This window comes from Patagioenas fasciata, chromosome 2 (genome assembly GCF_037038585.1).
Source record: "Patagioenas fasciata isolate bPatFas1 chromosome 2, bPatFas1.hap1, whole genome shotgun sequence".
NCBI lineage: Eukaryota > Metazoa > Chordata > Aves > Columbiformes > Columbidae > Patagioenas > Patagioenas fasciata.
This window is the reverse complement of record NC_092521.1, coordinates 102,236,707-102,249,241: the sequence shown is the minus strand read 5'-3', so window position 1 is coordinate 102,249,241 and position 12,535 is coordinate 102,236,707. Positions and strand designations below refer to the sequence as shown.

Sequence of the window (12,535 nt, the reverse complement as noted above, 5' to 3'; positions counted from 1 at the left end):
TGTGGGTGGCAGGAGTTGGGATGGAAGCTTGTGTAGGCTTGAATTGCTTTAGTCTAGTGACTCTCCTTCCAACCTAAGGTGGAACAACCTGCCTTGTGAGGTGTAGGCAGCTGAGGAGGGCACTGAGTTCTCCTGCACATTTTTTTGATATGAAAAGTGAAGGGAGAAGTTTTTCAGTGTTCTAAGCATGCTGTATGGCAGAGTTTTTGATTTGGTCTTTAAACTGAAGATGTAAATAATTACCATTATCTTTTTTCTATATCACTGGGTTTCTTCATAAAGAGAAGAATAATGAAGCAAAGTGGTGCATCACATCCCATTAAACAGAAAAGATAAACTAATGCTTTTGAGTATCCTTCTGTTTATCTCAAAGTAATATCAATCACTATGTTAAAATTTGATAATTTGAATATGAATATAGATGCTTGTGGCTTTTTTTGTTTTTTGTGTGTGCTTGTGTGTTTTTTGTTTGTGGGTTTGGTTTTTTTTGTTTGGTTGGTTTTGGTGGGGTTTTTTTTGTTACTTGGAACATTGTTTGCTATATATAAGAGAATGCCATTATGTGTTTAATAAAAATAAATATAAAAATTCCTAAAGCGTACTGAATCAATATAGCAATTCAAAAAAGATGCAATGTGATCAAGTTTGGATTTAAAAGCATCTGTGTACTTGTCAATAAGGAACTGTGATGAGTTTGGGGGTATCATATTGACTGCGTATTAATACATGGTATCCTATAAGACCATCAGCTGATTGTTTAGAATGTAAATGAATCTGTTGACGGATCCAGTGACTGATGGCTTAAATTCCAATTAATCAATTGCTTCATCGGTTTCTTAATTCAGATCAAATATCTCAAGTACACACAGTTCTTTCATGGTCTTAAGAGAAATTAATGCTTTAAAACTAATTTAATCAGTCTTGTATAAATGCTACTACATTTTTTGATTGCATCCTATGTGATGGCACTGTAGCTTAAATGTTTCAGGTGTCTTGGGTTCTTATTCTCCTTAAAAGCTATCATAATTGAAAACATCTTGTTATAGTGATAAATGAAACTCTGTACTCCAACATGTCATCACGGTGCTGCTATTCATCTTGTCATCAGTTTAAAATTTTCATGCACATAGTCACTTAAGTGATATAAATGATTTAAAAATTAAGTTGTTCGTAAATGATCTGCTGTTAGGTGTGCGAACTCAAGGTCCATTTTTCTTTTGTTGGGTGTATTCTAGTAACTCATCTCTTTCAGTGCTTTTGACTTAAAGCAGGAAGGCCAGTAATATTACCAGACAAGATATAGCTTTTTATGACACCATGGTTCCCTGTGGCCTGTTTCCCAGTGACCTATCAATTAATTCATCAACACTTGACACAGACTCTTCACTGTGACACTTATACCAGTTGATCTTAATTTGATTGCCGTTAAAACCTTCCTTTCCTGACAACTGTTGTCAATTATACAAAATAAAATCAAGTATTCATAAGTAGGCTGTAATAGGATATAGGCAGACAGATTTAATAATTCAGTTTTGCTGAGCCTTGAAAGGCATTTGTTGTAGCTGTTGTTCTCATTTGTAAAAAATTCATTGGATAGAGCTCTTGAGAGAGAAGGCACATATAGTTTTATTTATTTGGATTTGACTGAGAGGAGCCCAGACGTGTAGTGGTGGTTTAGCATTATCTCTGATTAGGAATAACTGACATGAATTCTTATCAGTTACATATTATAGAAAGTAAATGTAATTTAATTTTATGATTTTTTTTTTTTTAGACTAATTTAAGTGCACACGCTCTGCGATTGTTTTTCAATGACATATCTGTAATGTAGTGTGGAATTCAACCCTGTGTTTATGCAGGCAAAACAATACCTTTTCAAGACTGGAGTGCTTGGTCTTGAATATGCTTGTAAAATTTGCATATTCCAGTACATCTGCTATATACAGAGTGTTTCAAAAAGATGGAGCCAGTTTCAAAGCAGTATACTTTGAAAGTGGCTCCATCTTTTTGAAACACTCTATACAATTAAATTATACTTGTTCCCCTTTGATGCATCTTTAGCACAGTATAACATTAAAATGTATTCTATGGCATATTTGAATTATACCTAGAAGTTCTTTTTAGTGCTTATTGACAAGTCTCTTTTTTAAGCTTGCTGATATTTGGCAAAAAAAATGCAAGCAGAAATCTGTTAGCTGTGATGTTCTTCAAGAGAAAGTTAAATACGGTTTTCTGAATTTCTATGTTGTTAATTGGCTTCTTATATACTATTCTTTACTGTGTATACTGATATTTGTAACAAATACTGTGTGTGGGTTGCCTGTTAAAGCTCTGTGGAACGGATTTGCATGTACTTGTGAAATCTAAAAATGGAAATACTTTTGATCAGCATTTTACAAGTGAAATTATTTTTTAAATAGGTGTAATTGAAGAGATCATCTGCTGTGAGTGATTCCTCACAGCAAGAGCAGAAAAAGTGAAGGACAAAAGTGTGGAATTATTTTTATAATTATGTCATTCATCACCCTCCTTTGCACTCTCTCTAGTACTTCAATGTCCTTCTTATGATGACAGGCCCAAAACTGAACACAGTATTTTATTTTTTTTTTTAATTTTTTTTTTTTTTAGAAAAGACAAGGTGGGAAAGCACTTGCTTTCCAGGACTGGCCAGGTTTTTTGAGTAATAGCAATATAAAAAATTAAGATGGTTCACCTCAAATGGATAGGTGAACACAAAAAATAGATTGTAGACCTAGGATTTCCCTAAGCTTATAAGTTTCATAGATTTCAACTGAAATGGTTTAAAAATCAGTTTCGTTGCACTTGGGCAGCACCTTGCATGGACATACTCTAAATTGATATATGCCTGTCTCCCATTGATTAGGCTAAATGAATATTACATACTTGTAAATTAGTTTAAATATGCTCATGTTAAGTATGCACCACTTTTGATAAATGATTAAGCTCTTTAAGTATAATTCCATTATATCAACCCTTAAATTCTAATTCATATGATTCCATAAAAATTAACATGCCATGTTCTGAATGCTAGCCAGAATAAGTTATTCCTTAGGGCTTTTTCCTCTGAATTTGGAATCCTTTCTCTTCCATTTCATCTCATGACTTTAAGCTTCTTTCTATAGAACCTTCTTCTTGGCTGGGAACTGGGCATAGGGAAATGAAAATTAAGTTCTGCATACAGGACAAGTTTCTTACAGTAAGAAAACCATCTTAATTTTTCATATTGCTATTAGTCAAAAAACCTGACCAGTCGTGGAAAGTAAGTGCTTTCCTACCTTCTCTTTTCTAAAAAAAAAAAACAAAAACAAAAAAACAAAACGGTAGACTTCATGATGAAGAAGGCCCCACCTTGAATACTGTGTTCAGTTTTGGGTTTGTCATCATAAAAAGGATATTGAAATACTAGAGATAGTGCAGAGGAGGGTGATGAAGCTGGTGAGGGGTCTGGAACACAAGTCTGATGAGGAGCAGCTGAGGGAACTGGGGCTGTTCAGCCTGGAGAAAAGGAGGCTGAGGAGAGACCTGATGGCTGTCTACAACTACCTGAAAGGAGGTTGTAGCATGGAGGGTGTTGATCTCTTCTCCCAAATAGCAAGTGATAGGACAAGAGGAAATGGCCTCACGTTGCACCAGGGGATGTTTAGATTGGATATTAGAAAAAAATTCTTCATGGAAAGGGTTGTCAGGCATTGGAACAGGCTGCCCAGGGAAGTGGTGGAGTCACCATCCCTGGTGGGGATTTTAGATGAGGTTCCTAGGGACATGGTTTAGTGCCAGAGTTAGGTTATGGTTGGACTCAATGATCCTGAGGGTCTCTTCCAACCAAAATGATTCTATGAATCGGGGGAAGCTCTGTCTTTTCATGATGACATTCTGCCTACATTTTTCCTTCCCATTTTCAGAATCTGATTTGCAGGGAATTGAGGTATTTGGATTCAGTTCTTCAGTTTTGTATTATTGAAGAATATTATTCCCTAACAAAGAACATGAGGCCATACTTGTGTAACTGGTAGGATATTTTGCTTTTGTGTGATTATTTTAAGACACTATTAGGCTACTAAGAAAAGCCCTCTTGCAGTCTCCTGCTAAAAAGCACAACCTATATTTAGGTTGCGAATGTTCGTTCGGAGCCTTTTTCTTCAGGATTTCTAGAGGTAGGCAGGCCCACAAAAGTGGTTACGGATGCACATGGAAATATAAACCATTCCCAGTAGCATTTCACATGTACACATATGTTCTGAATAAAGGTGTAAGTCTAGCACACACTGAGTAAGTAGGGTTCTTCCTATATTCAGTACATACCTTTGTTTAATAAATCTAGGCCAGACATATCATGGCCCTAAATTAGAGCCTTCATAGATGAGCTTCTGTACCTCTTTTTCAAAACACCATAAAAGCTATTGAAATAACCATAAACAAGAAGTCTCTGAATAATTAGCAATGAATCCTTACATTTTAAAGTTATGTACTTGCTTCAGGTTCTTAAAATGGTTTTCGTAATTTGTATTGCAGGTGTTGCTTTTCCACAGAATTTCTGGACAGGCCTCAAATGGATAGGTGAACACAAAAAATAGATTGTAGACCTAGGACTTCCCTGAGCTTATAAGTTTCATAGATTTCAACTGAAATGGTTTAAAAATCAGTTTCGTTGCACTTGGGCAGCACCTTGCATGGACATGCTCTAAATTGATATATGCCTGTCTCCAATTGATTATGCTAAATGAATATTACATACTTGTAAATTAGTTTAAATGTGCTCATGTTAAGTTTGCACCACTTTTGATAAATGATTAAGCTCTTTAAGTATAATTCCATTAAATCAACCCTTGAATTCTAATTCATATGATTCCAAAATGTTCATCATAAAATTGGAAATAAGTCAGACATGTTCCCAAAGTTCAACTTTATCCACGAATGTTGAATGACTGTGTATTGTTATGGGAAAAGTCCATCTGAGTGCCCTCACTGTATAAAGCTAAAAGTTTAATTTTATTTGTTCTCCTTTATATGTAGCCATATGAAAAAATATTTATATTCTCTTAGAGATTTCTTATGTTCAGTATGGATTTTTTTTAAAAAAGCTATGATTTGGTAAATATTTAAAATACTTCATGACTTTAAGCAGCACAGAACTTAAAAAAAGAACCCTGATTCTTTATGTGCTGTGAAATAATTGCCAGGTTCAAGAGTTATCACTGAGTTCCAAGGGAATAGCAATTCCTGATATTTGTATGGATTTTATTTTTTCTTTGCAATTCATATTCAGGTTAGAAATGTAAGAGATTTTTTTTTTAACACTGACCTAAAACATTCTGTTGATGTACATTTAAAAAGTAGTAAAAAATTGTGTGGGTTTTTTTTTTTTTTTTAATTTTGTGGATGGGGGAGGGAGGGAGCAATGCTTCCACGCATTTCAAAAGGAAGCAGTCACAATACTTATTTTTTCAGAAGACTTTGATTTTTAGAAGTTTTATGTACTGCTGATTCAAATACTTTCAAAAGGTAAAGTATGTGTGATTTCCACACACTGCACAGTCTTGGAATATCTAGGTTTTTATGGGTCCAAGAGCGTGGTAGGGGTGAAGAATTGTTTTTATACATCGTTTCTAATTACATGTTTAATCTCTCATGTTTATAACTTATTTAAGACACGTTTAAAATCACTATCTCATAGTATAAGTTACTTAGTCAAATCTGCTGAATTATTTGAGGTGGAGACGAGGATTGTATTGCTTCAGGTTTGCTGTTGTGATCACTATTGGAAGCTGACTTGGCAGAAAGCAGTCCTTTTTTCTGGATAAAAGGGAAACAGGCTATGAGATAAGTTATTGATGAAATTAACTGCTGAAGTGGAGAGGAAATGCAGTTGACCAATACATGTCATAGTGTGAGCTCTATTAAATGAATATATGTGCAGTCAACCATTCACAGGAGCCACACTGGTCTTGAACTGCATTGATCTATAGTATAATTCCAAATTAAATTGATGGAAGAGAGCAGCGATTGACAGGAAGGGTAAAGAGAACCATGAAATGTCTTGTACAGGAAAAGTATGATAGAAAGTAGGCTCATCTATGCTATGGATAGAACATGCAGTGAAATGGTGGTATTTCTAGGTGTTCCTAGGTACCTCACCTTTAATTATAATGCAATGTATGTCATTGGACGCTTCAAAAAGTGCTTTATAGTATTCTATTTTTAGAAGGAAACCCATAAAGAATCCTGTCAACAACTTAAAATCAGCTTTTCAAGAACTTTAGATACAGCTTCGCAGCTTGTAGCTCTGAGCTTTGGGTGAAATTTAGTTGTGATAGTGTGTTCTGAGAGCCGTTTATATTAACATTTAAAGATTTGTTTACTTAGTATGCACTTAATTTAAATACAGCTGTTACATGAAGGCTTGCAAGCTTTTCAGGACTGTTATACAAAAATCCTACTTTCTAGTCAGATATAATGCTACCTTCTAGTCAGATAAAATTTCAGGTGGCTTCTTTCTCAGGCATGTGCTTTCAGACCGTTGGCTCATTGAAGTGCTTAATTTACAGACCTTGATGAATAAAATATCAAGTTGTGTTAGATTTTGCCTACATCAGGGTCCATGTGTCCTATAAAAGAAGCTGTCTTTTAATTTTTTGTTCACTTATAGGTGCCGTTTCTTTATATATTACATGTTAGATTCAAAGCTTCTAGCACATTGTCCTATTGTCTGTGTAAGAAGACTCAAACCTGGATAAACTCATTTGCCAGTGTTTTCTTCAGTTTAATTGTTACTAGTTTAATTGTTACTTCTAGTGATGAAACTACTTTGTTAGTTTTTATTGGACTGGTTGAAATATAGAAGGAATGATGGGTATCTATACATGTATGTCTATATGCATTGTTTAAAGTTTACAAATAACTAGAAAAAAATATATTTTACACTCAGAGCACACAGTAACAGTAGTGTATACAGTTGTTAAGCTATAGTGTAATGGAAGCTGTAATTATTACTTAAGAAATAGTTAAGCTTGCTTTAGTGTAGCAATTGTGAAGAGTATTGCTAAAATTTTGCCACCTTTTTTTTAAAGACTTCCAGCTAGATGGAAATTGTAGCTAATTGTAAATGTTTTAATAGGCTTACAATGTTTGTATGCAGTCTTTTTAAAATCTGACATTAGTGACCTATGTAATATTCCAGATTTGGTCATATCCATCAAACTACTTACTGGGGCAGGAGGAGGCTCTGCAGTGATCTTGATTTTCTATTTCGTGAATACTGGTCTTCTGTCTGTCCAGCATACTGATTCTCTTCAGTATGTATTAGTCTTTACCTTGAGCTTCCCTTGTATCTTATGTACAGTGCATGTGTTATCAGGTTTCTTTAGCCATGCATCCTTGACAATTACACTTGATTCAAAATTATTTAAATATAATACATTTGGACCCATATTGTTTTGAATGGTATCCATGTTAAGGATTCATTAAAAAAAAAAAAAATCAGAGAAGCCAGGAGACTGTCAGCAGTGCAAGCTGTGATGAATCATACCAGCAAAGAGACAAAAATCACAAACATCAGTTCATTATTCTATTGTGTTGGAATTGTACAAGTGACACAATTTCATCAAGAAAAATAAAATTAAACCTGTTTCAACTTCAGCCAGTGAAGTTGTATCTCTTGCTGATAACATTTGGAAACCTGTTTAGAAAATGTTAAGAAACTTGTAAAGTAGGATTTCCCCTCCTGTTCATAAACAGACATATTGTTAATTTTATTAGAAAAATTGTGCTATCATGAAATCTGGAGCATTCCTAGAAGAAAGCACACAGACACTGCAGAATATAATTTTTTTTATATGTAGCACATTTATTTAAAAATGGTTGTAAATTGCTTTATTTTCACTCTTCTATATTTTTTAACTCAAACTGAATTTTTTGAGATCTAAAAAATTGGGTTTTATCCCTCTATAACTTCAAGGTTCATGTTTCATTCGAACTGACCAGCTTGATGGAGAAACAGACTGGAAACTGAAGGTTGCTGTCAGCTGCACACAAAGATTGCCAGCTTTGGGGGTAAGCATTTTTATCTGTTTGTTTTTAAAATATCTTCCATGTTTGCATATATGTCTCATATATGTAACAGTTATCATAATACTGGAAAATATCTGCTACCACAGTCTTAGTTCTTGCAAGAGATATTTCACTAAATGCTGAATGAGAAGTTGGTTGTGCAAATATTCTTGTTTTTACATTGCAAAGAACCTGAGACAGTTCTGGATTTTTATCTTTCAACTTGGTGGTTCTCATTGTGGTCCCCACTGAGATCCACATTCTGCAGAAGTCTATCACAGTTGTAGTGTTTTCAACCAAGTGTTACACTGCAAGTGCAAGCCATTCTTGCCTCAGGAACTGTTGCTTTCATCACAAACTCACAAGCCTGGGAAACAGCAGTCTCCTCTTTGAAGGTAAAATGCCATTTGTTTTCAAGATGCTTTCTGGTCTGACCAGGTGCAGTGTGCAAGTTCTTGCAAGGGGGCGCTCTAGGAGTTGCCTGAATGTGAGTATTTTGAGTGTGTATATGTCATGTTATGGGTAATGCTATTAAAATTGTGAAAAAGGACACACGAATATGCGTGTATATATTCGAAATAGACACTTATCTACAGAAATGTATGTAGCATTGCAAAATATCTCTTCATGAGAAGCTAAATTTTGTCCATTGTACTGAGGAAGCTTGTAATTTTACAGGAGAGCTGGCTTGGTAATAAGAGACTTCTCTGAAAACATACTGAAATTACAAGCTTGTGGAAATCTACCTGTAAAGAATTTCTGATGTTTTGACACTAAATCTTTTAGGTGTTTTATTAAAGGCAAACATACCTTAAGAGGACTATTTGCATGCTGTCTCAATAGAAAAAATTGCTAGATTGTATGCCAGATAATCTTAGCAGATTTTGTGCAGTTATTCTTCCAGAATTACAGTTTTGAAATTAGCAAAAATGAGAAGTTTGGGGAGTTTTTGTTGTGGTGGGTTTTTTTTTTCTTTTTTTTTGTTTGTTTGTTTGTTTTGTGTGTGTGTTGTGTCTTGTTTGTGTTTTGTTTTGTTTGTTTGTTTTTTCCTGTATTCATAGTGCTCTGGCTACTGGCTTTACCTGTGACAGGAGAAGGAAAAAATAGTTAGGTTTGAATTTAGAGGATAGGGCACAAGGGATGGAACTAAAGGTTGGTCATGACAGACAGAGTACCAAGTTGGGCTCCAAGACAGGAGTTCTGGTGCGAGAACAGACTTCAAGTATTCTGTAACCTGCAGATGAAATTAGTATTCGTAATAGTGCCTCTCCTGTAGGTTGCTACCATTTAATCATTGGCCTATCTTGCTTTCTGATGAAAAAAAAAAAAAAAATCACGTCCACATTTGAGACAGAGGGATACATTTAACTAAAATCAAGTCAGTTTCTATTTTGCTTTGATTTTTTTTTTAAATTAATTAGTGCTTTTAAGATAGTTAAAACTGTGTCCAGCTTAGCTATCTGTTTTTATTTCTTTTTGGGTTTGGAAGCATCACTGACTGCACTTGGCAAATGCAACTCCTCATGCAGAGCACTGCTTCTTTGAATTCTGTTTGCTGGTTACACATTCAGTGTTTTGAGCTTGGAAATTTCAGTGTTCTGAGGCTGGACTAAATTTACAATGCAAAGGTTTTTCTACACTCTCTTTTGGAAAATAATAAAAAAAAGTTTTACATTCTGGGTGTTTGTTTGGTTTGGGTGTTGTGGTTTTGTTTGTTTGTGGTGGTTTAAAAACCAAACAAACAAACCAAACACGCAAATCCAGGTCTGAAGACTTCCCTCCTTGCTAGGTAGAAATAGACCTAGTAGAGCAGCAAATTATGTTCTTAAAAAAAATGAAATAAAAAAAACCAAAACAAACCGGTTTTCAGTAGACTTGACAAATAAATTGTTAAGATGCTATAAAGATAGTATGAAATTACGGTTAAACCTGTGCATTAGATTTGAAAGAAATAAATGTTTTTAGTTGTTTACATTGGAAAGAAATCAGGGATGGTTAAATTGGGGAGTCTGCATTTGAATTGTAGGACTTGCAACATCAGTTTTCTGTGGAAATGGAAGTTTTGCTTCAGGTAATGGTTCTTTAAGGCATGTAGGGGAGGGAAAGGCAAAGTATCACCAAGAAATTATCCATGTGTCTGTACAACACAGTAACCATTCCCTGCTCACTTGTTTCCACTTACTGCTATAAACCTACCTCTGACAGATCTGTGCTGCTTGCAAAATTTATATATTCTCCCTCTTCTGGAGCTGCTGGTGACAGACAACCTGTGTTGTGTCATCAGCTGTGGTTAATCAAGGAGCTATGTACACTTAACAAACCTTCCCTGGCTACCAGCAGCAAATGGAAACCACTGAGCTGTTGATGTGGCACTGCCCTGTCTTGCATCACGCAGTTATTGGTGGTTAACTGTGCTCACCAAGACTTTGCATTAAGCTGACATGTCATCTTGAAGTAACTGACCCTGAGTATAATACCTCCTTGTCAACTAAACTATCTCCCAGTTTTCTGTACTGTGTGGTTGGGTCACACCATTGACGCTTGGTAATTTTTTTTAATGACATCACTTTTAATGGCTCCTTCCCAGCTAGTCTTAGACTATTTGCAGTGGTCATGTCATATACTGGCTTCACTCCTAAGCCCTGTCTGAATTATTTTGGGGGAATGGTAGCCTAATGCACCCAAATGTAAATGCTTCTGATGGGATCTCCGCATCTTTCACAGAAGGTGATGCTCAGTGCACATCCCAGAAGGTGGTTTCCATTTCTGTGGGAAGCACATTGATATTTCTTTAACTTCTGCGAAGACATTTTTACCTTTTCTGGAATGGCAGTAATATACAAGAGTATCAGCCATCTAAAGAAACTCTGTGGCTGGACAACATCATAAGATTAGTATGAAGTTCTAAGCAAGCTGTGAATTTCAAACTAACAAAAACTAGCATTATGGAATTCTTTTATTATAAGCCTAATTTTTGTAGTTGCTAATTGTACAACCTATCTTATTTACAGCTTATGGCTCTTTTTTTTTTTTTTAAGTTAAATTAGAATGTAGTGGGCAGAATTACTTTGTTATAGTTACAGTGAAAATAATAGTTTTGAAAAAAGTTAAGAGTAAAAATAGGATACATGCTTTTTAAACATGCTGCGATAGTGTTTGGCATCCTTTGAAACTTTACACTCACCTTAAAAGGGATGCTTAAAAAATGTGGTTGTGGTTTTCTCAGCAAACAGTATTCAAGCCCTCTTGTACATGCAGTGGGAAAAAAATTGAAGCAACTTGGTTAAAAAGGATCATTTGAGAAACCCATTTCAAGCAGACTTGAGATTTCTACTGTATCCTCTGGTGAAAACTTTTTATTAAAACTGAAAAAAACAGGCAAGTTGCTTTCCAGATATTAATTTGAAAACATCTGTTGTTTTGTGAAACGTCCCTCTGCTTGATGTTCCTAGCTTGAAAAATCACTATTTTACAGCAATTATCTCACTAACTTTTGCAGTGTGTAATAGAGACATATGCTTTTTGATAGGCTTAAAATTACTTTTGCAGAAACTTGTTGGGATTTGAAGCAGTCTGGCAAAGGACTGAGCTTTGTGCTCCAGTCTGAGATCAGCTTTGGTCTCCTTTCCTCTACAAAATGTGAGAATGGGGCTGTGAACCTTCCTTCTGCTAAAAGGCATCACTGGGATGTGATCCTCCTGTCATTTTGTTTGCATTATGTGCTGGGCAAGGTGAGCACCACATTGTATTTGCCTCCGAAATAACTGATGTGGAGAAAATACAGCATTTTGGGGAACACCTGTCTAAATGTTTTGCCTTTTTTTTTAAACCGAGTCATTAACAAAAACTATTTTGCCTTAAGGAATGTTGGAAAATGAACCTTTTGAATGCCAGCTCACTCACACTTGTTAAGGGCCGGTTTGTATCCATTCTGTGTAATACTCTCAAACAACACTGCCATTTCCATAGGCAGTACACTACTGAAATTCTTCTCGTGTGCCCGTTTTCTTGTACGCGGTGCGGTACCGCACGCACCGGTTAGCAGCGGGCAGGCCGAGCGCCCGGGCCGGGCGGCGCTCCCCGCTTGCCACCTGCTGGACGGCCGCCGGCGCAGCGGCGGGAAAGCGGGGCCCCGCCCCTCACCCCCTGCTGAGGACAGGTGCCGTCTGAGTGAGCAGTCGTGTCATGGGTGTTTTTTCGGATAATTCGCAAAACTAGTTTGGGATTAGTTGAAAGACACGGTAGAGAAAATGGGTAGAGCACGGTTTATTTTGTGCCTTCAGAAAACTAGGGAGAGAACTCGAAGCTGGGTTGGGCTTGTCCATTTGCAAGAGAGGGAGCTTGTGTTTTGAGTGCTGCCTTTAAACGGGATGGGAGACTCAGGTTTGCGTGGGCGGCTACAGAACTGGGTGAAGTTTCCCAGGTTAAGTTTGTGGGTGTGCAGGCGATGCGGCTGCACCTCTGGGGG

The 12,535-nt window shown here is 36.2% G+C and overlaps 1 protein-coding gene across 6 annotated transcripts in view; it reads left to right on the top strand.

The window, feature by feature from the left end:
* ATP9B (ATPase phospholipid transporting 9B (putative)) overlaps window positions 1-12,535 on the top strand; it is a 165,202-nt gene that overhangs the window by 57,497 nt on the left and 95,170 nt on the right. For all 6 annotated transcript variants that reach the window (XM_065830090.2, XM_065830088.2, XM_065830087.2 and 3 more), the window contains one exon: window positions 7,976-8,070. In XM_065830090.2, the coding sequence (XP_065686162.1) occupies window positions 7,976-8,070 (95 nt within the window). The remainder of the gene's footprint in view (window positions 1-7,975; window positions 8,071-12,535) is intronic.